The sequence below is a fragment of the Podarcis liolepis genome (genome assembly GCF_965112155.1).
Source record: "Podarcis liolepis genome assembly, chromosome: 11".
NCBI classification, from domain to species: domain Eukaryota; kingdom Metazoa; phylum Chordata; class Lepidosauria; order Squamata; family Lacertidae; genus Podarcis; species Podarcis liolepis.
In genome coordinates this window covers 34,146,213-34,172,200 of record NC_139565.1, presented here as the reverse complement: position 1 = coordinate 34,172,200, position 25,988 = coordinate 34,146,213, and the positions used below count along the sequence as shown (strand labels likewise).

Here is a 25,988-nt window from a genome sequence, read left to right as displayed (position 1 = left end):
TCCCCAGTTTAAAGTCCAGTCCTTCATATTTCCATATCACTGTGATTTTTTTAATCAATTTAAAAAAGGGTTCTTGCAAAACTTTGTCAGCATTTTAGTGTACATTTCTCCTACCACACACATTTTTCTATGCAATTTAAACGAGCACGTTTTTGCAAGCAATTTCCTCTAGTAGTATGCATTTTTTGTATATTTCCCCCCACGAATATGTGCATTTTTGTGCGCAGTATTTGCTTTGAAAACTGCATCGCAAAAATTCAAAGAACTGTGAATTTCAAAGGATACCTGCCCCCCCCATCCCTAACTGCAGTCTTATCTTCCTTTAGGGAGCTTTAGTACGGAAGCGCACTTGTCGAAAGACGCTTCTTAATGACCAGCTCTTTCCCTCAAGTCTTCAGTTGCGTCTCCCCCCACGCTGGCATGCATTGTAAGTCATAAAAGAAAGCTGGCTCTATTCAATAGAGAAAGACAGCTCAGGACAGCCTCTTACTATGTATAGAGAGTCTAGAGTAGCCCATGTGGCCTCAGATGCTGCTTCCCATTGGTTGACTGTGCTATCCATCACATGGTTCCTGAGACTACTGGCTCAGCTCTCGTTGCTACACATGAACAGATGTGCTCGGTCTGGAGGGACCGATTCATTTCTCAATGGAAAGCAACACCACCTTTAGGCTTTTACTTCTCTTTTTCTGTGTAGGAGTCTCAGCCCCTGTGGACCAAATATTTGGAAGGATGGAGAGGAGGTAAGTGATTTTGTGAATATTTGTAAATAGCACAGGGGCAGCTGATTTAATGTTGTTTATGCATGGGAGACCGCAAACATACCTTGTATTGTACATTTACAAGGTGGTTGGTTTTTTAAAAAAACTTATATTTTTTAAACGTGCAATTAATGCAAAAGCAAATTGTTTCAGCCTTTAAAGATTCTGTAAGCTAGTTCCGTAAAAGCAGGCTTATGAACTTCAATGGGACTCCTCTTGAGAAACTGTATTGTCAATTGCACATTAACGGGATCCTCTTTCATGTGATTTTATAGCTGAGGCTTGAAGATGAGAGATGAGTCTCTTTTGCATTTCTCTTTGCTTTTGTGACTTCACCTTCCTTCTGAAGTGTTAATAGCAGAGATATAAATAAAACAGCGTAGGTGTAAAACATGTTTGCAGAACACATTGTTGGTGGCATTTTTTAAATGAAAAACACACAAAAGGAAGCTTATTGTATGAATGTAGATGCAGTTTGAGCTTCATACAAAAAAGAAGACGCAACCTAATCTAAGCCCTCCTGTTTTCATCGCTGTGAACCTGTAACACAGTGTTTCATTTGTGCAGTATATATGGATCTCAGACATTTCAGCAGGTGTTGGGAGTCGACTTGAGGAAAGCAACAAAGAGAAATAATCATAAAGGGGAAATAGCTAAACCGAATTCTAAGTATTTTGTCTTGCAGCCACTAATACATTTAACATATACAGGTCAGAAAACACTGATGAGGATCACACGACTACTGATGAAATCTGTGCATTTAGGGTAACAGGGGCATGTGGTGATTTGCTTAAGCTTGTATTAAGAGATCTGTGGCTTGGTTAACTGATGAATTAAAATGTGCTGTTACATTTAAGTTGTTTGCTCTGATGATGGTAGATTCTCAATTAAGACGTGTTGCACGTCATGGAGTTAGGTGATGTAACTTTCAAAGAACTGAATTTAAAAAACAACAACTTTGCAGGATCAGCTCACAAGTTAGTTCCAGATGTCTGATTTTATGTTGATGAAAGCATGGTCATATTCTTGGTTTAACATGCATGAAACATAATTTTGAGGTGGTGGTGATTTTTAAAGCTGACATGTTCATTCCTCAACCATTAACTAGTAAGTAGGAGGTACTTAACTAGTAGTTTTACTTGATACTATTTTAAAGTTTGCCTTGTCTTTCAATGTATGTTAAATTTCTGCAAAAAGCAAAGATAAAGGAGTTAGGAAAGCAAGTTAAACCTTGCAGGAGCTGAGCTCATAAGCAAAACAAAATTCCTTGTAAGAGTAAAGGGCCTTTTTCAATTAAGTGTCTGTTGAAATTATTTATTTTATTTCATACTATCTATAGACCTCTTGATTGTAAACAAAACAAAACAAAACAAAACAAAACATTGAAAGTGGTTTAGAGTTATCAAATCAAAACTTCATAAAATGATGCGTGTCAGTGATGCTGTCCTGAATATATTGTATCTACTGCGTTGTGCCTATCAACTTACAAGAAAAATATTTGTGGAAAATATATCTATATACTGTATGACTTGAAAGTGATCTGCACTGTTTGGAAAGCAGGGTTCTCTTTGAGTCTGGAGTCACTCTGGGATAACGACAACCAATGTCTGTGGTTTGCCAAAGGGTGTGATTCTTGATTTAGTGCCAAAGTCACTGGGGAAACTTACACCTGGAAATAAAAGCAGGAGGTCCTTAAGGGAAGAGGCTCCTCTTCTCAATGGAGGCTGAAATTATTGCTGTTGTATAAGAATATACAATGGCATGCATATAAAACATGTATTCTTATATATCTCATTGTCTGCACTACTAAGGTTGCTTCAGATGAAAGTGTTTGCATGTTGTGAGTGTGGAGAATGCCTGAATTCCAGGCGCCTCATCTGGCCTGCATGAGTCCAAATAGACAAGAAGAATCACCATGAGCAATGGTAATAAATAAAATGAAAATACCAGCTATTGTGGTGTCCCCATGTAGGAAGGAATTCTTTGAGAGACTTTATGCTCAGCTTCTTGTTTTGGCATTAACAGTGGCTGAAGATGCTGCTCTTAAATCTATGAGGCAGTGCTATGGTGGAAAGTCATTACTGGTGGACATTATCATAGAAACGGAGGATTGTAGAGTTGGAAGCAACCATGAGGGTAATCTAGTTCAATGTCCAGATAGATTACTACAACTACACAGCCTTCTGCTTGCTACTGATTGGATGTGCATGAGCATTGGGATGCACATCCCTGTGGGAACATGGGACTTGGTAGAAAGCAGGTTCCTTCCTATTTGCCCATATAACCCATTACTGTCTACTCTGACTGGCAGTGGCTCTCCAGGGTCTCAGATCTTTCACATCACCTGCTATTTGATCCTTTTTAACTGGACATACCTGGAAGTGCCTGGGAACTGAACTTGGCATGATTTGCACACCAAGCTTATATTCTACCATCTTAATTGTGATACTCACTTAAACACAATTGTACTGAGCCCAGTAAGCTTTTTAAAACACATAGTTCAAAATCAAACAAAATAACCTATTGTTATATTATACAACATACAAGTCCTTATCATGCCCCCTTTTTTTTTGCAACATCATATTCCTGGACCATCTGTGATTCAGTCATATTAATTAACAAGTTCATTGCTAACAAACTCTATCCTCTTGCATGACCTTTTTCCCAATAAGCAAACCAGATTTTGTTATCTTGTTGATGGATAATGCCATCTGATAAGTAGGCACTTATACCCTTTTATACATATAATCTTACGTAATTGGGCATTACTTAGTGATTAGCTGTTCCAGTGCCGTTCATTAGAGCTAAGCCAATTTCAGTTCTGCTAGTGACAGATCTGGAATAGATGAGATAACCAGCGCACAGGTATTAAATGATATAATTGTATCCTAATATTAAATATTAAATAGTATTAAATAGGTATTAAATGATATAATTGTAGCCTAGTATTGCTCTGTTTACATCCAGATTGCATTTTGCTTGAAGGCCCAAATTATATAACACATGGATCATGGGCTGTGTACAGATTACTAGTTCTGCGAAACAACTGAATTGACTTTCCCTACTATGGCATCAACTCTGATCAAATGTCAGTAATGTTATAACTGTACAAAGGTCATGAAGAAGGGGAATAGCCTCACGGAGTGGGGAGCCAGTAGCAACTGCTTCTTCTAGCTTCATACATGTCAGTGGAGAGATGAAATTAAGTAGATGGGATCAGTGGCGTAGCGTGGGGGGTGCAGGGGGGGCCGGCCGCACCGGGCGCAACATCTGGGGTTTAGGGTTAGGGGGCGCAAATCCACGGGTTAGGGGGCGCAAATTACTTGCCTTGCTACGCCACTGGATGGGATCCTGATTTGTCTTTTCAGGGGTCAGTTTGAAATACAATGAAAATGTCAGAAAGCAATTTGACCAGAGACAATATAGAACACTCACAATATAGACACAGATGCCACAAGCAATGGCAATCTCTGAAAGGATATAAATGATATATAGGCTATGTATGTGTATATTTTATTTGTGTCCCTTCACTGCAAAAAGGACTTACCCATCTCATATCTCCAGCTTTGACCTGAATGGGGAAGGTGAGAAATGTCGGTTTTACATTGCCTGTAGCTCCAACGCTAAGGCCATCTTGCTTGCCAGGATCTGGCTCCCCTCTCATCATGGCAAGGAGGGCAAATTGCTGTGCTCGGTGTTATGGAACTTTGTTTCAGAGCCAAACTTGGGCTGTGCATGCACATTTGAAGCACATGCCTTCCCTCAAAGAATTCTGGGCACTGTAGTTGACCCCTCACAGAGTTCCAGTTCCCAGCAACCCTTAACAAACTACAGTTTCCAGAATTCTTTGTGGGAGGAAAATGTGCTTTTATGTGCTACATGGAGTTACATTTACAGGTAGGTAGCCGTGTTGGTCTGCTGTAGTCGAAACAAAATAAAAAAAATCCTTCCAGTAGCACCTTAGATACCAACTAAGTTTGTCATTGGTATGAGAAGTGAAGAAGTGTGCATGCACATGAAAGCTCATACCAATGACAAACTTAGTTGGTCTCTAAGGTGCTACTGGAAGGAATTTTTTTATGGAGTTACATGTAACTTTATCCCCCCCCCCCCAACAAAGGGCTTTAAAAAATAAAATGAGAAAATGAAAAGCAGCCAAGGGAGATGGCAGTCAGGAGTGGTTGGAAGGGCAGGTGGTTGCCATCTCTGTTTCATCTTAAAATTACTCAACCCCAGTTGCTTTTCTCCCTATAGGGAAAAATATAGATAGACTTATATGTTTTACACTGCAATGGAAAAGCAGTTTGAGAAGATGATTTTGACAAGAAAAAGAGTGGTCAGGATAACATTAAGTGCCTCTTCTCCACCTGTTCTTCCTTTGTTCTTAATTATAGCCTCCAGTGTGTGCTTAATTCACTAAAATAGGGGGGAAATGTGGCTGGAAAAGTTACTTTAAATGTCACATAACATGTATTGTATCCCTTAGATATGTTGTCATGGGGAATCTACAGAACCCACAGAATGAATCCTAGGCCATGTCAATACATTGTAAGACCTTCACACAAGCCCATGGAACATGCCAGCATGCAAGGAGTGTGTCACGGTTTCCTAGACACAGCGGTGCCGAGGACAGTCTGCAAATTGCAAGGAAGCAAATAACCAGCCAGGCTTCTTTGTGACAAACACCACCTGCTTCCCTCGAGGAGTGGGAAGCTCGCTGTTTGTATCTGTCAGTCTCTGGCATTCTGCAGAGGCTCGCAGATTACTCTTGCCACCAGGTTTCTAGCAGAGTTATGCATATTTCATTGGGGAGTGCACATTTAGCACTTTGTGGATGTTTTCCTGCTGAGAGTAGAATCTTGTTACTTTGGCGTGAAACACGGTTTCATTTTCTGGTGGTTTTCTGGGAGGCAGAAGGCAACCTCCCACAAGTGTCAGATTCTAAACCAGCATCTCATAGCAACTGCTCAGGGACACGCCACACGCCTCGCTGGGCCTCTAAACAAGCAGATCCACCTTCTTGCTGTGAATTGATGTTTCACACCAATTAGGCTCCTTCTGAGACGAACTTTTCAAATGTGACATAAACCTTCGTTTCGTTCCAAACATCACACGAAGGGCCTTCACAGCAGCTGTGCTGGAAGTGCAATTCTCCAGGTGCTCCTCTAAACCATATGGCCTGGCTATGCCCTCTTATCTCACATTTCTAGGCAGATGCAATTAATCATATTAATTTTGCCCCTGGCACATTTTGCAGCTTTCTTTATCTCTCTTGTATGTGTTATCTGTCTAAAACATGGGTACTCACTAACTACCAAGAAGCGTATTGGTGAATTTTTAAAAAAATCAGCAGGACTACAGAATATTGTCAGACCCCTCAGGCTTTTGTAATCTTCTATTTTTATGACATTAATATTAAATCAAAAGGACATAAGAAGAACCAGCTGCACATGTCCAAATGCCCATTTAGTCCAACATCCTTTTCTCACACTAGTCAACCAGATGCCTCAAACAGGACGTAAGCACCTAGGAGGTGACATCTAGGGAGACCTGGGGGGGCAAGCCCCCCATATTTTCAGGGAAGGACCGGAACCCCCCCATTCCACGGCAATCCTCAAAAGGATGTGCCAGGGTGAAGAGGCTTTGCTCTGCCACATCCTTTTCAGGATCGCTGGGCAGGGGCGTAGGAAGGGGGTGCGGCCCAAAATGGCAGCATGGGGCTTATGTCCACTAGGCAGACTCCGTGGGCAGCTTGCCCCACCCCTGCCACTCCTGCTAGCTACGCCCCTGTCGCTGGGATGCCTTTCCAGAAGTTCTTAGGCCCTGAAATATACTCGGAGTTGAGAGTGGATTTCATGCTCTTTGTTCAGCTCATAGTGATGAGGAGGAATCGAAGTTCCACCAGAATGTCTGCTTTATATACATTATTTACACAATGGGCTTCACCTGTAGGGCAATCAGGTTGCAGATTCACTTCCACCTGGAGCTGGATTGGGTGGCTCCTGTGGACCAATCAGACTGCTGCATTCTGGACCCTATTGTTCTAGGACCAATCAGACTGCTGCATTCTGAATCCTATTGTTCTAGGACCAATCAGGTTTCTGCCTTTTGGATCCTATTCAACTCAGTACATAACTGGCCCATTGTTCCGAAAGCAAATGATGGATATTCCAATAGTCAGGATGTACCAAGGAGACAGTGTTAGAAACTGAGATATGAAAGCTAGGAGCTAAATGGCACCTTACACCTAGGTTATGGACGCAACAACAGAAAGTCTAGGCACACTTTTTTAATAACAAGACTACAAAGCTGAAAATGAATGAACTGCAGCTAAACCACTGTGTTCATTTTTCACATGGTCTAGTCCTTCCCCTGCCTACCCACCTAATATTCTTAAGAGGGCCTCTTCTCTAGTCTTCAGAGAGTAGCTGGAAGTGGGGAGGCAGTTTTCCACTCTGTAGTTTTTATCTGAAATCTTACGCTCAGAAACAGCTCGCGTTAATGAGATTCCCAGTTGCAAAATGAGCCTAGAATGGGGGGTGGGGGGTGGGGTGGTTTCCAAACACTGCAAGGAGAAAGTGGACAATAGTCAGTGTCTGCAAGAAGGCATCCCAAGGTGCAAGAAAATGGACCTACTAGCTATAGCCACAGAATAGACAACATGGTGGCTAGTTAAGGCTGTGTTTTCCGTGGCCTTTGAGATTTCATTTGCATTTAATAAATGCATTGTTTTTCAGGGTATCTTGCAGTTCTGCTTTAGCTAAACACTGATCTCCCCCAGCATAAGTATGGTCCAGAAGTTGAGAGAATAGTGCTGATTTACTGTTTTGTGTGTCTGCTTTGTTGCAGTTTCTTTGCATTCTCTGACCAAGACTTGCTACAAAGAAATGGTAAGGTTTTCAGCTTCCTTTTGAATGAAGTGGCACCAATATTCTTGGTCACTGTATACAATTTATGATTTTAAAAAAGTATTGAAGCTTTTTGTCCATATGAGAACCTGACCAAGGATTTAGGACATTGTGTGGCCTTAGTTCTCTGACAAGAGTCTTCCTTTGCATAAAACGGGCCTGCTCAGCGGTGGTGCCCTGGCTATGGTCTGCTCTGACACCTAAATTATGTTCCAAAACCCAAACTTAGAAAAATATATATCCAAAAACCGCCCCCCGCCAAAGTTTCTTTTTTTGATGTATATCAAAGCACAAATTGCTTTATTGCTTTGCTTTTGCTGGGGTTTTTTGTGCTTACGATATATATATATATATATATATATATATATATATATATATATGATTTTACTGTATTTGTTGACTTTTGGAAATCACCCAGAGAACTTTAATTGATGGACAGTTTAGAAACAGGACAAACAAACAAACAAACAAACAAACAAACAAACGAATAAAGCCTCCCGTTTAGTATTGACTACACTGAAACACTGCGTTCTTACTGCAGTGTAAATATACCCTTTCCTCTTCCTGTGGGTGGGACTGGGTGTGCCTAAAAGTAGAGGTGGCTAAGCAAAAGATGTGCAGCCTGAGAATGATAGGAAAGAGGGAACAGGAGGGAGAGCATCTCAAGATGTTTATGAGCACCTGCTCACAGTGTAACTGGCTTGCTTGGCTGCACCTTGGAGAAAGTCCCAGAATCATTAAAAGGCCCAGTTTTGATTAGCTGTTCTTTCTCAAGAAAGAAGAGGTACATACATGTACTTCCTATTCTACACAAAAATCAGTTTGTAGCATATTATGAAAAGGGAAGACAGAATTAAAAAATGATGGGTGGTATTCAGCTGACTTTTACTCGGGGTAGATATGTCCGTCATGTTCATTATTTACAATGCATCTGAATAAAACTTAGATGAATACAACTCTGTAGTGTTAGAATTATATTTTAATGAGAAGATTGTAGAATAGGACGTGGTGTTCTTTTTTTGCATTAAGTAATGTATGTTGTTGAAAGGCGTTCAAGCCTATATACAACAAATATTTTCATTTCTTCTTCTTCAGGCCGACGATATGATGGCAGTGTGAAGCCAAAACTTAATTTACAACAAATAGCATTTGCACAGGTATGGAGGTACCAGGAAACTGGATTGTAAGTTCTTCCATGATGCACATAACCATACTTTTCTTCTGAATTCTATAGGGTAGCTGTTATGCTGGTCTGAATTTTTTTTGCAGTGGAATATGTAGTTTGTGTATTGGAAAGCTGTTATCTTTTTCATCCGTGAAGCAAATAATCAAAATAAAAAATCAAGGTTCTGGATGTATTTTGAAAGGTGCTTGGCACCTTTCAAGTTCCGTTTGATTAGACCAACTTTTACTCTGGCACAGTTTCCATTGACTGCAAAGGCAATGCTGTATAATCAAGAGACATTAAGATCTTAGTTGAAAATATTGGGGCAGAATGCATGATTTCGGTGCAGCCTCTGAGTTTGTAATCTTGGTGTGAACTTTGCTTGGATAACACATTGCTTACTACCTAAAAATGCAAGGTACCTGTTTCAGTGACCCTACAAAAAATATACTAATTCTCAGAACCAGGGGTTCAAAAGCTTTTAATGACATATGCCTATTAGTAGAGCTTTGCATTTCTTCAAAACTTAAAAGTCTGCAAATATCTGAGCTATGTACTTGAACAATTAGCGGGTGTTAACATGTTATCTTGCACCTGTGCACAAGTTGTTTATACCTGTGTTCGGTTGCTCCTGAAAAAGAATCTACCGTGATTCTTTCCCTTATGTCAGTTTTCTGCCCACCAAGTCATTAATGCCATGTTTTCTGTGTTACTCACTGCTGACCTAAGATTTGATATCTTGTGTTCCAAGTTCCCACAAAACCACTGATAGCTTTTAGGCTTTTAGGCTTCAGTTTGAGAATATATTCCCTAAATGGACAAGCAAATAGTTAGACAAGTAAGATAAGCAGATTTTCTTTTCACCACCACACTTCCACAAAAATGTAATTAAAATTGCTTTCTTTCTTTCTACATTTCTATTTTCTACATTTGTTGAACTCCTAATCTGACTTTTACCATGACACAATAAGTTTCACAGAAGTATTTTTAATGAGCTAAGAGATATTCCTGCATAATGGTGTGTGGGGAAAAACTCATGTCCTTCATATCACAGATAAATTGTCCACATTAGATGATCTGCAGTTGGGATTTCACCTGGAAAAGCAGGGAATAGTTACGGTAATCTGGTGCCTTCCAGATGTTATGAACTACAACTTCCATCAGCTGCAGCCAGTATGACCAGCGGCCAGGAATGATGGGAGTAGTAGTCCCATCTTTGTAGCTCCACATTGGCTGTCCCTGAATTGTTAAAGTGTGTCAGGTATGCTTCGTCAATGCTCATGAAGTTCACCTGAGGATTATTATTTTAGCATTTCTGTTGCACAGTACTAACAACATATATACCATTTTATCCATGCAGAATCCTGGAAGCCAGTTTTAAAAACTGTCTGGTGAGCTTTTATGCCTCAGCCAGGATTTGAGCTTTTGTGTTTCAAACTTACCCACCTACAAGTCTCTGCTTTACACTGAGCCTTGCACTGGGAGTAGGGAAAGTAAATTACTGCTTTTCAGCATACTCCACAAACCCTTTATGGTGAAATGCTTTATGCCGAAATAACAGGGACTGCATTTGGCTTAAAGATTCAAAGATAATTTGCATGCTGCTATTGGTATTAGTTGTTTCATTGCAAAGGCAGACCTGCTAACTCTGAACTCTTCCTTGATTATATGCAGATTGTGAATTACAATGGAAGCAGCAAAGAGAATTCAGAGAGAGAGTCTGTCATCCACACTCACTACAGCCCTCTCAACATCACAGTCAATGGAAGCCATTGTATTCTTTTTTGGGCCAGAAGGATCATGATTAGGTTTCAGAATCACACACAGCTGGACCTAACAGACAAGACATTTGGTGTTCATGCCACTGTGGATGTTGCAGATTCAAACTGCAGTGAAGAAAATGCAATGTAAGATTATGACCTACTGTGCTCATGAGTTGCTTGTGCCTGGTGTACAATTGAAGCAAATTTAGAAACACCCACGTAGTATTGTCTTTGCGTTGGTGCAGCCTGTGATGCTACGTGGCTGAGCTGTTTCGATGACTTGAAATGTTCACCAACATCCCTATTGCTCAGGCTATAAAGTTAATAGAGTATTTGCAGTCCAGCTTCTGTGAAAAAGGTAAACCTGCCAGTTTATCTGAGATGAACACTTCACACAGGGCCAAGAGACAGAAAGAAAAAGGTTTGTTGTGCATGCTGGGTGGACTGGGGAAAGGTTCCAAGATGTAGGTGAGAGAAAGGACAGAGAGCCATGAGCCAAGATATCTGAAGGAAGGATGCACAGCTAGACAGTGGACTGAAAAACTGGAACCTGAGGGAAGAGTAGGTGAAGAAATGTTGGTTTGGGGAAACAGGGAAACCGAAGCAAGAAGAGGCTAATTATACTACAGTTTCCAGAGTTCCCTGGGAAGAGGGATCAGTTTTCAAATCACACTGGGAATTGTAGCTCTGTGAGGGGAATAGGGATCCCCCAACAATTCTCAGCAGCCTTAACAAACTACCGCTCCCATAATTACTTGAGGGAGAAGGCCATGACTGTTGAAAGTGGTATCGCAGTGCTTTACATGTATGTGTTTTGTGGCCTAAGAAAGAGCATGATTCCCAGCTCCATCAGTAAGGTGGCGGCGCAATCCTTCCAAATCCTTCATTGGATTTGGAAGATCTCAATAAATTTAGGCTAGTCACAGTTCTCTTCCAGGACGAGGTTCTTCAGCTGATGGTCATTGACCAGAATCTCTCACAGTTTGAACACACTTGGTTCCTTGGCCGTCCTCCAAGTGTCTCCTTTGCAGAAGTCTGGAAGGTTGCCGCAAGAGAGAGAGAGGAACAGACTTGAAACAGACATTGATATCTGGTTGTTAATTTATAGCCTGTATGGTTTGCTGGTTTTGTTAATGGCTGTTTAAATGGTGCTTATGTGGATGGTTGGAAGTTTTAAACAGGTTCAATTCATTTATGATCACTTTGAGCCTGTGGTTTTATGGAATTGCCTCAGTTTTTATATTTTACTGTCCTGCGCAAACCCCCAGGGCAGTATGTTATGAGATGGGGAAAAAACCAGCAAGTTAGCTTGAGGGAAGTGTTGCCAGCCTTGTCCCTGTGGGTGCCATGGCACTGGCAAAGGGGTTCTTTGCTGTCTCCAGGCACCATAATCCTCAAATTTTCAGCTTTCATGCTTTTTTTTTTTAAAAAAGGAAATTTCTTGCATTTGTAGAACCTGATAAATGAGGCAAAACATACAGACGCAATTCTTCTCATTATTAGCCTGCTTCACCTTTTCAGTGTTTAACTTTGCACCCCCCTCACTCCCCCCAAAATGAGGGAAAATCCCCCCTAACATATTCTAAATGTGCAGGTGAAAGGCAGAGAGATGTATTGGGGACAGAGAGGGAGAGGCATGTGTGGCCTGTGTGTGAGAGGAGAGGGAGGGAAGGAAGGGGCGTGTTGTGCTGCTGTCTGTGAGAGGGAGTCAGCAGTGTTTGTGTGAGGGTGGTATGACTATATGGTCTGTGTGTATGGGAGAGGGAGAGAGAGAGATGCACTTGGGGGGAGGAGAGAGCGAGCTATGTACATATGAGGCGTGTGAGTGTTGAGTGTGAGAGAGTTGCCTGTGTCTCCGTATGTGTGCTGGGAGTGTGTGCATGTATGTGAGGCAGTGACTGCAGTGTCACCCCTTGTATGTTTCTCCTGGTACCAGGGAAAGTTCTCTGTTGTGACTAAAAAGCAGTAGCATCACTGTGCATGCTTGTGAGGGATCAGTATTGTGTGACCTCCACAATCAGGACCAGCAAGAACTCTCTCTCATTTTGTGTTATGTCATGCCCCCATGTCAGTCATGTTGTGTTATTCCAGGCGCCCAAATCCGGCACTAGGGCCTACAGCACTTCCTCAAAACTCAAAATGTGCCCACTGGTCCAAAAAGGTTGGCAATCTCTGGCTTGAATAATACAGTTTAGCTACCTTTCTACTTTCTTCTTTTTCACATTTATGGATCTAAGCTGACATTGTTCTTTTTTGTCATAGGCTTTCACTTAATTTTGGTGACATCGACAATTTGAAGGGATTTGTCATCAGGTATGTCTTCAAACATGAATTCGTTTTTTTTTTCTGGATCAGGAAACATCTTATATTAAAGCCTGTTTGAACTGTTTGCTTATCACTAAGCAAACTGGAGGCTTTCAAGCATTTTAGATAGTCCTATAATGGAGGAAAATGCTGTCATAAAACACTACCTTAAAATACAATTCCATTCATTTCTGTAGGAGTGTTAACCATGTGTCTAACTCTTCCTCGTTGAAATGAATGGGGCTTAGAAGTATTTAACTTTGACTGGCAATGTGCTTGGTGTTGATAGCCCCAAATATGAATTTTATGAGAAGCAAAATTCTGTCCTCAAATGACTGGAAATGCAAAGAGGTTTTTGCCGGACCCCATAATACAATTGGGTATTTCCCCTTGGTAAAAAGTAATGGAAGGAAACAGTGAGATCTGTTGCATCTATGACTCTGTTTCTTTTATTTCTCTGATTCCTCCTCTCCCAGATTCATGCTGACCAACAGTTATTACAAGCTGTCCATTCAAAACTGGTTTACCTTACATAGAATCCAACTCATTTACAACCATTCCGTACAAGCAACGTTCAATGCGACACGAATACATGCACCAGCGAGCTACTCCTATCACTGTGAACATGTTAGCAACTTGCAGAGGTATGATGCGCTCCTGACGCCCAGCTCCACAAATGATGCAGCCAAGCTCTGGGAAGTCACTTTTATTGACTTTCAGGTAATATGAGGAAAAACCAAAGCAAGTACATGTGGTCAACCTGTGGTCCTCCAGGTGTTAATGGACTACAACTCCCATATTCCCTGACCTTTGGCCATGCTAGCTGGGACTGATGGGAGTTGGAGTCCAACAGTGTTTGACGGACTCAAGTTCCTGCCCCTGATGTGCATGGTGGCAGCAAGAAACCTTAATGATCTACTGAAAGCAGATTACGATACAATAATCTTTATTGTCATTGTCCCACAAATGAAAAAGTAGGATTTGAACAGGAAAGAATGTAGTTTCACCTTTGTTATATGACATGCAGTACAATAGTAAGCATACTGTATTTACTCAGAAGTAATTCTCATTATGTTGGTTAAAAATATATATATTGTAAAGCATTTTTATTCCCCATTCAAAAGGGAATAAAAATGCCCCATACAAATGCCAATGATAAGACAGTCCCTGGCTTCAAGTTTAGAATCTAAAAGACATGGCACAAAGGGAAAACGGGTTAGGAGGGAGGAGAAAAACAAAAATCCAGGAACTTTTTCTTAGTTATGTTCAATGGGACTCTCTAGGAAATGTGTTTAGCACTGTAACCATAATATTGTTTAGGGTTCATTCATTTGTCTATGGGGTGATTTTGGAACAGCTTGCAAGACAGGGTTCAGGTGTTGCTGGACTACAGTTCCCATTGTACCTGACCCGATCATTGGCCATGCTGGTTGGGGATGATGGTTGAAGTGCAACAACATCTAGAGGGCCACAGTCTTACTACCCATGTTGAATAGACATTTGTTGATGACTCCGATTGGGCTTCATATGCAAAGCAATAATACTTTCTATGATGTTTGGGAAATCTTCATGCAGGACTATGCTCTGCATCCCCAAATATCTGCCAGTCAACTTCATGGGGGAACATAAGAAGAGCCTGCTGGATCAGGCCAGAGGCCCATTTAGTCCAGCATCACAGTGCCCAAGCAGATGCCTTTGGGAAGCCCAAATGCAGGACCTGAGCTCAACAGCCCTCTCCCCACTTGTGATTCCCTGGAAATGAGAAGTGATCCAGAAACCACATAAATCTGAGTACCTACATTTAACCTGACTTGCAAAATAATCCTAAGCATTTCAACTGAGTAGCAGTGAGGCCTACTAAGTTTAACAGGGCTTAGTAAGTATGTCTAGAATCACATCCCATGGCTAGCTAAACCCAGTGCATTTGTCACTGAAAATGACAGCTTCACATTTATCTTTCACTCCTTTTAATGCAATGTTTAGGTGGGAAAATACATGACGTGGCATCACCATTATTATTTCTCTTCTCTGTCTCTCTGTCTCCATGTGGGCTGGGAGGAAGCAATAGCATGTTGCCATTTCTGGTGACAAATGCACATTTCATAAAATGTCTAGTTTGAGCCTTCCTCTCATTGCCTTGTTTTATGTGTGGCTAGATCCCTGATTGCTCTGCCTTCCACAGTTCAGTGACAAGATCACTCTTGGGTCAGTTGCTGAGGTCAGCTAAGGAGAGGATATAAGGGCTGCTACTGACTCTTATCTCCTTATGAGGATCAGAGGAAAGGGCGAGAGGGCAAGCGTAACTGCTCACTCCAAAAGAGACCATTTAGCCACCAAGGAATCTCCCTTTGTGTCACCCCTTCTTGTGGGATGTGGAACGAGCCAACCTCCTTCCTTTGAAGTTGCAGTTGAAATGTGTAGCTGAGAGTCTCAACAGCCTCAAGTTCTGTCCTGAGGCTTTGACTCATCTGCATGGTGGGTGCTGGAGTCTAGACATCTATCATCTGTTTTTGATCACAGAACACTGTGGGGAGTTTACCTTCTGAAAAAAAAGGTCAGGTGGCAGCTTCTGTACTGTATCAGGATAGCCATATCCTCAGCTGGTTCCCTATCGGGTTTTGATTTTAAATATATAACTCAACATTTTTACATGAGAATAGTTCAAATCTTAAACTGATTGTGCTGTTGGGGAGACACTCTTTTTTCCCTCGCTTATTTTTACATGTTGGCTAGGGTGCCCACTCCTGTTTTTCAGCATTGTTGATTTTCAGCTTCTACAAGAATAAATGTCTTCCTGGAGAGAATTTTTACTTTGAAACTGGCTGCTGGGCTCCTGATTCTTCTGTGTTTGATGGAAGAGCAATCTACGCAGCTCGGGTTGTTGTACTCATGTCTTGCTCACAGACTTTCCACAGGCATCTGGCTGGCCACTGTGAGAACAGGATGCTGGGTTAGATAGGTCATTGGCCTGATCCAATAAGCTCTTCTTATGCTCTTATGTACAGGCCCATTACCCAGTGTCTACTGTAGGTGAGCTGACATGTCGCCCCTCAGATAAATAGCAAAATCATCTCCACCTCTGTGATGGGTTTTTCTAGAGTTCCTGCCTTTCTCTTTCTCAACATGTAGAGCATACGCACTCACTTCAATCGAGGTGTAGTGGAAGGTTCTGCTGTTTTGACTCCTCCAATCCTAACCTGGTTTGATAAAATTAACATCCTGGTTCTGTGGCTCAATGGGCTATCGACCACAGCTATTTTCATGTATAGTTTGGGGATCAGCGGAAGAGTCATGAGCAATGTAGATTGGGAAGGGGATATTACTGAGCCCCTGAATGAACCTGGATAAATGATTCAAGATATTTCATAGCACTTCTAGACAAGAGCAGGGGGGTCTGTGGCACACAGTCATGTGTTGCAATGCTCCCTGGCTCAGCAGATTGGAGAAGGGCCTATGTATGTTTTGTAGAAGACACTGTTATATCAGCTCTGTTATGTATTGAAGTTCTCACCCTGGCCACCAGGGGTATTGTGTACGGTATATAGTTTTCACTCAGGTCCATGTAAGTTAATTTAGGCGGGAAACCCTGGGTTGTTGTCATTACAATGTTGACAGCCGGCTGCCTATAAAAGCAGGCCGGCTGAGCTGTTTGCAGTTTAGTTCAGTTCCAGCTTACTATAAAGAACCACTTGGGGAAATCTTGTTGACTGCTTTGTCCACCCCCAACTTAATAAGCTCAGATCTGGACTTGACTTGTGGTGCTCATTTTGAAAAGGTTGGCAACCGCTATTCAGAGGGTCTTTCTGGTAGACAAGGGTGTAGGACAGGTGATGAGTCACAGGGAGATAAGGATAGAACTCCAAAAATGCTGTACATGGAACAATAAGTGCTGCTTAGTTGCAATTCTAAAGGCACTTAAAATAACTAGAGATGGGTGAGCGCACCATCCCTAGTGGGGAGAAAGACCTATTTTCCCCAAAGTTCTAAACATACTAATAATTTGCAGCCCCAATGTGATTTCGCCAATTCTCTTACTTGGTGGTCATTGTTGTGGCATCTTCAGTGCAAACTGTTGTCTCTCTCCTTTCGTCCTGGACTGCTCCAGTGGTAGAGAAGGAAGCATCTGAGGCCCAGCTCTGTTTTCCACTGGTCGGGCAACCTGTGTGGAATTGCATTGCTCTCCTGCCTTGCCAACACTGTGTGCCACTTCTGGTTGCTGAGAGGGGAAGGGGGAAGCAGCAGGGAACTCAGCATGTTGCAGGTGCATCAGCAGAACACATCTGATGCTCTCTGTGCTGTGCTTGCACTGTGCTGAGCTCCCCACTGCCGTGCCTCCTCCCACTCTCAGTAACCAGAACATTGACCTGTGGAGTCCTGTCAGCCACACCTGGTAGGGGCCTTGGGAAATGAGGTTTCCCCAGGGCACTAAACAAACATCAGGTGGGAGATATTCTTCCACAGCTCAGGTTAAAATCAGAGCCGAGTAAGAACGTCAAAATATTTATCCTTCAAAGAAGGATGATTCATTCTGAGAGTTATAGCCTGAGCCTGAGATGTATGAACAACTGCATCACCCACAGCATCAGCACGAGTAAATTCTGCAAACCTTTATGTCTCTATCTGTATAAACAGGTCTACCTCAACAAATCAGTTGATTATGGGTTGCCTTGGTAGCAGACCACAATAAAATAGTACATTTAAAAGCCAGGCTTATACTGAATTACAACAATTGATGTTCAAGAATCTTGATTGCTTGTCAAAGCCCCCAAGCCAGCTCCCCAGAAGAAATAAATTCACACAGACACAGATTTTGGTTTAAGGTTAATGGGCAAAATTTAGGCCGCAACTTTATTGATTACAGCAAATGTGAGCGGTATTGGCTTAGGCATTGACAACAGACTATATCTGACTCCTGCCCACCTTGCAGGGACTCAGGAAGGGTAAACCACCAATGAGGAAGCCAAATCGGGGAAACCCATCTGCAGCTCTCCTCGGTGTTCCCAGAGGCCTGGCATGGCCCTAGCCCCTCAAGGGGACTTCGGACAGGATCCAGGCCCCAGATTCCTTTAATGGAATACCCTTGAACATGGAGGGGCAGGCGATGGCTGACCTCCCCTCCCGCCCACATCAATAAACAATTGCCTAACCGCCAAACCTTACAAAGTTGTGAAGATTGCTAAGAGGTAGTTGAAAACCAAGTGGCCAGTGCCAATCTACCAAATGGAAAAATTCCTTTGCTTCCCAAGACAGGCCACCAATCAAAGTCCAAAGCAAGGCCAGGGGGCACCTAAAACAAAAGGAAGGGTGGGCGGGTGTTCGGCAGTGCGAAGCAGGTGCTCAGCACACGTCATGCTGCTGCTTTTAATCCCCCCATGATTACCCCACTCAATCGCGATTGGCCAAAAGAGGCCTGGGGTGATCGTGGTGCCACCCTGGCGTAAAGGGCATCACTCCCCCCACGCCAGGGAGGGGGGAAAATTGTATTGTGGGCCCCCCCACAACCAGGACCATCCTTTAAGAGGATCCAATTTAGCAATGGGGAGAAAATATTGAGATGCCTTTAGCCAGGAGAGAGAGGATTTTTAATCCACACCATTTTATTCTATCAACAGATTCAAGGATTCAACATTGAAGACGGGCAGTTTGCTTATGCCAAAGACTGTGCCTCTTTGTTCCCGCCAGCAATCCTGATGGGCCTGGTGATGTCTCTGATTTTGCTTCTGGTTCTGGCCTATGCTCTCCACATGCTGATACACTTGAAATCCCTTGACAGGCACTATGAATGCAAAGCTTCTCCTGCTTACTTCCCACAGATGAAAGATATTGATACGGTAGATGAAAAAGAACCCCTGAGAAACAATGGGATTGAAGTATATGAACTTAGAAGTCAACAGTACTCAAAAATCTATATTTAGCAGTTGTTGTTTTGTTTTCCATGGTTAGGCAGCATACTATTCCTGAGGAACTTTTGCATCATGTGGGCTCATGTTAGGATTTTGAGCATCCCAACTTTGATTTAAAACAAGATTTCTAGTCTTCATGGTTGTAAAGAAAAAAATGTGGAAGTGTTACAACAGTGTGTGTCCTAATTTCTCAGAAATTCAGAAGCAAATCAAAATAACACCAATTTATATTGTGGTTCCAATAGTGTAAGTAAACACCATGGTTTTAGAAGTGACAGTCTCATGGTCGGGAACATTTTAGACCTGTCATATTGAGTGTGTGGAATCTGGATGCCCAGAACACTCAGCTAACAAAGTGGGAATTTATGACACTTCAAAAACTGCCAAGACTTCCACCCCAAATGAGAGGAAAACATCCCAGCCAAAGGTGCATAGCAAAAATTGAAGCTTGATCAAGCTTCTTCAGAAGCTAGAAAGTGAAGACTCTGCTCTTTTTTTCCTTTTTCTTTTTGCCATGACATGGGAAGACTCTGAACTACAGTTTTGCATGAAGTGAAATGACCTGCTCTACTGGTGCTGAAATGGCACTAATCTTTGGGCAGAAGGAAACAGCTGCACTTGATCCAATGCAGACATCCCTAACTTGGAGGCCCTCCAAATGTTTTGGACTATAATTCCCATCATTCCCAGCAATGGTCAGGTAGTTACTTGTAGTCCAAAACTGTTGGAGGGAATCAGCTTGGGGAAGGTTTATCTTAAGTGCCCCAGTGAGCTTCTCTCTTTCTGCAACATACATACGACTCCAATTTCGATGTAACAGAACATGTTAATTGCTGATCAGCTGCCAAATGGTGCGTACCTGTTGTTGTACCTGTTTGCATTACAGAAAAGTGATATTTCTGCTAATCAGCAAATGATGTGCTGCTTCTAAAGATGTTATGCAAATTGTGTCAGTTACATCTCAGTGTTATGCAGATTTGCTGTGGATCTCTTATCTTGTGATGCTTTTCCAAGAGTGCCCTCAGCACTGAGCAGATTTCTCACTTCTGTTGTATCTCAATTAAGTTATCAGCACTTTCTTTTTTGATGTTCCATTCTAATACTTAGCTAAATGTTTTTTACTACATGACTTCTCTGATAAATGATCAAAGGATATCAGACTGTTGGCATTAATTTCAAAAAATGTGTCATTGAGAACAAGGTAAAAGAAAGATCTCAGCGGGAAGGAAGAAATTAATGTAACGAAGATTAGCTCTGATACTGTAAAAGTAAAGCCCTAGTCTTCCCCACTCATTTACAAACCTTTGCAAATCGCGTTTCATAATGAAGGCTTTGAAAACACTGAATAAACACCCCTTCAAAAGCAATAGGCCTCTTAGCAACAGTATAAATAGAGTCCACTGGTGGAAAGACTTCCTTAACATGTAGAAACTAGTTCAGTATTAATTTGTTAAATTAACCAGTTTTAGGTCAATCTTGCTTTGAGGTCGAACACAATCTGGATTTCTGTGATATTGTACTTGGGTTCCCCTGGGTTATGCAATGTAACCATCACCCTACCTTTAATGCCATTGGGCACCCAAGAGGCACTTTAGGTGCATTCAAGTGGGATTTTAAAGTAACTCTCCCCACACTGCTGGAACAGAAGATCCTCACATTACATCAGCTACACAGCTGCACCTTTAAGTCAGGGGTGTTCTGGATCCTTATCTACCCCCATAAGCTAAGTTTGACATGTGGGTGGAGCCAGCTACCCGCCAATCACATGACATCACTATGATTTCAGGTAAACAGCATATCGGTGGTGCCTGCCAAATCTCTTTGGCCCCACCTTCTTTTTCTTGTCCCATACCTGACATCATATATATCTACAGATACAAGGCAGAGCCCATAGATCATAAAATCAAAAACTTGGAAGGCACCCTGAGGATCATCTAGTTCAATCCATAGCTATCAATGTTTCCCTTTTTTAAAGGGAAATTGCCTTATTCCAAATAGGATTCCTCGCAAGAAAAGGGAAAAGTTGACAGCTATGGTCCAATCCCCTGTAATGTAGGAATATGCAGCTGTCCCTTACAGGAATCAAACCTGCAACCTTGCCGTTATCACCATCACACTGGTGATAACTAACTGAGCAGTTCAGGCCAAATGGGGAAGCCTGAGAGGCCCAACTATTTATATAGGCTGGAGCTTCCCCACCACTGCTTTGAGTGTGGACCTTTTCCTTCACATGTATTGCCAGTGTGGGAGGCCTGAGCCAGATCAGGACCCTACCATGGGGGATAGGGAGCTTTATAGCTTTGTGCTTGTGATATGCATTGGGAACTCCCATTTGCTGATTTTCTTGTGCAAATTGCCCGTGAAGGGAGCCTGAGACAGATCAGGACCATACCCAGGGCCAAAGTCAACAAGCTGAAAAATAAAGCTAACAGAACATATCTTGACAGGGGGGAGGGGGTTGTGGGAAGAGGGCACAAAGAAGATGCTTTCAGCAACCCCATCCTTGGGTAGCACCACCTCTTCTTCATCACTGTTGCTGTGGCCGTGTTCACTTGCTGTTTTGTTCTGGGCAGTATCTGGAAGGGACTGATGCTGCTTTTTGCGTGGTGAGTTCCCGCCCCCCCCACCAAGGATAAATAAAGACACAAAACACCATAATTTAAGGTTAAATGGGCGAATTAGGCCACAGCTTCAGGAATGAGAGGCATTGGCTTAGGCATTGGTCCTATCGACTATCCGGCTCCAGCCCATTTGCTGGAGACATGGGAAGGCTGGCTGGGTGGACGACGCGGCCGAGATTCCCCTGCTCTCGCGGGGGCTGAAACCAGCCCCCGTTCACGTGGGGTGGGCGTGAAGCCCGCAACCCACCTCCTGGGCAGGCCGGAAGTGGCTTTGTCACTCATATCACTCCTCCCTCACTTGGAGAGGGTAGGTGAACAGGGAGCAGCAGCAAGAGGGACAGCAGGGTCAGGGGCTCTCCTCTCTGGAGTTGTGCCTTGACAGGTGTCCCCTGATCTCAGTACTTGACACTGACCCTGTATCCAGGGCTTCAACATGAGTTAGTACAAAATGGCGGACACACCACAAAACGATCTGCAAAAACCATTTGGCTGAACATGTGAAAGGTAAAACAAGAAGAAGACTGGACTATTGCAGAGATGGGATCCTATATGTACAGCGTGTTTTATGTATCTTCATTTACAAAGTAGAGCAAGCAGCCTGGCATATCAAGATCTCTCCCTGCAACGAATGCTCCATACGTTTTCTGTATGAGTCTGCCAGTAGCTAGAAAAAATAGAATTGTCTATGAGTGCCATCAGTTTGGTAACTGGAGAGAAAATGGGGCATCTCCCCTGAGGCAGTGATAATGAACCTGTAATAGCCAATTTCCCTTGTAATAAAAGTAGATGGGTGAGGGGAAGACATGTTCTGCTTTAAATCAGCTTAGTGCGTTACATAAAGTGGCTATTGGGAAATTTATGTGGTAATAATTGGAATGCACTGTTTTGAGTTATTTATATGGTGTGACAGATGTGCATGTTGTTGGTGGGCTACTTGGAGGGACAATCTCGGGGCAATATTCTGACAAACCCAAATGCAGGTTGATGGAATAACAATGAACCCACCACAGGCACTTCAGCACTGAATTTTGTTTATATGGTACACAAGAGCCATCTAGTGGCCATTTGTAAACATTTGTTGTTGGAAAGATGTTATTTATTTATTACAGGATCACAACCTTTCTTCGAACCCACCAAAACAAGAAGGCAATGAATTACCTTTTGACATTTGTAGAATGCTTCCTCATGGTACAAAAAAGGAAAAAAGGATGGAGACAGAATTTTTCTCTCCCCGTTAGATGGTTTTCTTTTCACCTGATCTCTTGTACCTTTTAGTCTTGCCCTCAATACTTTTCTCAGCCAGATCTCTCTGTCTTGATGTCTACCATGTTGTGATGCTCTACAAACCCCTTTACTGCATGCACATATACACACACAGATGTCAAGAGGTGGGGGCATTTTGCAAGCAAGCTTCAGGATGACACTGCAGGTGGGCTGCAAGTCTGCCATGCTATAAGGAGATTAGATGCAGCAACAGAATCTCAGAAGACGTCTCACTGCAGACTGGATTGGAAGGTTCTGCAGGCCTTGCTCACCTGAGGGTTCCCCATTCTTGCTTGATGTGATGATACGTCAGATAATGTTTCTGTACTACTCCTGCCAAGTCCCACCCACCCTCTAGTTGTGTCATATTGGAACCATGCAGAGCCTAATTGTGTGGGAACACAGTTTTATTGCTCCCTCATACACTCATAGGTCAGATACAGACAAGCAGGGTGGCTCCAGGTTTTGGAGGGTCCTTGAGCAGGACACACTCTGTGCACCTCCCCTCTGTCAGGGTGATTCCACCGTAGGGTTGCCACCCATCCCTAGAAAAACATGATCATCCTTTTTTTTGGAGGGGAGAAAAGCATCACCTGTCCTGTTTGGACTTCAAACGGGATGCCTTTTTCACATATCCAAGCTCCTCTTCCTTCTCCAAACTGTGGGACAGAGAGTGGGTCCGGTGGAAGGAGGAGAGCGAGAGCCTGAGTGGACGTTTGTGCAGGCAGAAGGTGGATCTTCAGAAGAGTCATTGCAGGATGCGGCAGAGGGTGGTATAGGGCCAGGAGGAGGAGTTGGAGAGAGTTTTTGAGTGGGCAGAGGGTGAGTTGCAGAGACCGAGAGAGGGGGCTTGCAGTGCATGGGCCTGCTATGGTGGAGTCTTGGGTTTTGTGGGGGTGGTGGGTCAGAGACAGAGACTCAGCATTAGAGAGCAAGGGAGAGAGTAATGGATTGCTTTGAAGTCATTTCTGCACCTGGTAATGTAATATTTAGAGCCCCCCTCCCCAATTTCCTCCTGATCTGTCCTGTATTTTGCCTGGCCTGTCCTTTATTTTGCCTGACCAAAGGGGGCAACCCTAGCCAACCACCATCTCCCTACTGCCATGGCAACCAGCTGCGGCCAGTTCTTTCCCCTCCTCCCCAGTATTATTGTGCACTCACTTGCTAGGAAGAGCACTGGCAGGCATGCAAAGCACCAGCCAATGGCAGCTGTTCCTCCTTCTCCCTACCAGCGCTTGTCCCCTGTGCTGGTAGGGAGAAGACAAACAGGTGAGGAAGTGATGGTGCAGAGACTGTTGGCAGTGGGCTCTGCAGCAAGAAGTGTGGGCCTCGTTGGGGCTGATGGGAGCTGGAGTTCAGCAACACCTGAGCACCCACAGGTTCCTCACCCCTTATCTAGAGGAAAGACAACATAATTTACCTGCTTTTTTGTTTGTTTGTTTGGAATATACCTAATTAGCTCCCAGTGGAATCACTTGCAGGTTTTCTTTCTCTTCCTGCATATCACACTCCACAGATAAAGTGTGATAGCTTTCTATTTATTGATTTCTGTCTCTGTTCTTACTATGCAATTCTAATGTGACATTTTATGCCCCTTGTAGTGATATTTGAGCATCCTGAAATACTGTTTCAGCCTTTGATGTTCCAGCTATTAAAGCACAGCAGTTACGTGTAAAGAGGGGCATCTTTTTTTGTTCTGGTTTCCCTTCTTCTTTTGCTTTTGAACAGTAGAGATGTCTTATAGTAACAAGCAGGAACATCACTGCTAATTCTTTCCTCATACAGTCTCTTTCCCATGGGTCAACTTTTGCCCTTTTCTTTCTGCATTGTTGTAATTTCCCCGTTCTCTTTTTTTAACAAGATGTAGCAAACTAAGGCAGGGGAGCTACCACAAGCCCCAGGCATACGTCTTCAAAAAGAGGTCAGGTCAGGGATGCCTTGAAGCATCTTAATGGTCCAAAGGGAGCATATTACTCACTAAAGGGATGCAGATGCTTAAAGAGGAAAACAACTCTTTTAATTGTGTCAGCACGGAATTGCATATGCACAAAGCCTTTCTTCTTTATAACCTGTAAAGATCCCAGAAGATTACTGGTTGGGTGTCACCTGAGAAGAGATTAGAGGAAGATTACAGTTACACAAAAGATCTTCACTGAGTAAAGAAATGGAAATTATTCAGCACCTCAGGCAAAAAACCTGTATATGATCAGATCTTTATAAATGCTAGAATTAGGATCGGAAAGTGAATAGCTGTTGGGAGGGGGAAAACAAAATTTAAAGCATTTCATTTTTGTTCTATATGAAATACGTGTACCTAAGACAATTCAGAGAGGTACACCTTGTATTCTCCTGTGGCAGCCACATAAAAAGCAATTGTACTATATCCCAGCAGTGACCACCAGAAAACACACACAAAAGAATTTAGCTCTCTGCAAAACTTCAGTTCATAGTGCAGTGCTTTCCTGGCACCTGTAAAAGCACCCCCCACCCCCTTCTGAGATGGCATTGCCCCAATGAATCCCTGATCTTATGTAAGAAGCTGACATAAGATTATGTCAGCTTGCTTATGTGGTAGGATTAGAATTTTATTGCAGAGCTCCTCTGCAGTGTCTCTAAAGTAGGTTACCCATTCCTGCTCTAAAGGTTTTGGCCAGCAAGAGGAAGACAAAACTCTGGTGAGCTCCAGAGGCAGTCTTAGAATTGTAGAGTTGGAAGGGACCCCAAGTCATGAGGAGAAGACAAATTTAGGGGGTGAATGTCTGTTACGTATAATGGAGAAGTTAGCCTTGCATTAGAACAATACTGGCAGTAAGTCATTAATGGGTACTTTGCTCTGGGTGCCCCCACCTTCAGAGATTAATTGGGTGTGGCACTTTGACTAAGGATTGCCTTCCCAGACATATTTACAGCTCCATCCCTTGTTACTTACTGTCTTTTACACAACCTCAAGTTGCTGTTGGACTACAACTCCTTAGGCCATTTCAGCCCATTTAAGTGAAACTTATTAAGTTGCTGTTTTGAATTCTGATTTTTATTAATTCTCAGCTGCGGTCCTATACTCACTCACCCGGAGTAGATATGTATAGGATTGCACTGTTAATTGTTTTTATTCTGATTTCATATGGCTAAATTTTGTAAGCTGCCTAAGGGGTCTTCTGTGGAAAGGCAGGATAGAATTCTTATAAACAAACCAATAAGGTTGCAATAGGCTACATATATTTATGAGACTCCTCTCTCTCTATCTGCCATTTTAAGTTTAATTCCTTCAATGGAGATTTGATTAGAGTCTTTATAGGTCAC

General features: G+C 42.7%; 1 protein-coding gene across 2 annotated transcripts; it reads left to right on the top strand.

The window, feature by feature from the left end:
* Positions 1 to 567: 567 nt before the first annotated feature.
* LOC310688838 (V-type proton ATPase subunit S1-like protein) lies at positions 568 to 19,959 on the top strand. 2 transcript variants are annotated; one of them, XM_083465621.1, is made up of 7 exons: positions 568 to 743; positions 7,611 to 7,651; positions 8,765 to 8,826; positions 10,509 to 10,741; positions 12,860 to 12,910; positions 13,378 to 13,621; positions 18,514 to 18,921. In XM_083465621.1, the coding sequence occupies exons 1-7, from the start codon at positions 649 to 651 to the stop codon at positions 18,814 to 18,816; spliced, it is 1,029 nt and encodes a 342-aa protein (XP_083321747.1). In that variant the 5' UTR covers positions 568 to 648; the 3' UTR covers positions 18,817 to 18,921. The 2 variants fall into 2 exon arrangements, with proteins under 2 accessions (XP_083321747.1, XP_083321748.1); XM_083465622.1 differs by having other exon boundaries at positions 715 to 743; positions 8,765 to 8,852; positions 18,514 to 19,959.
* The last annotated feature ends 6,029 nt before the right edge of the window (positions 19,960 to 25,988 follow it).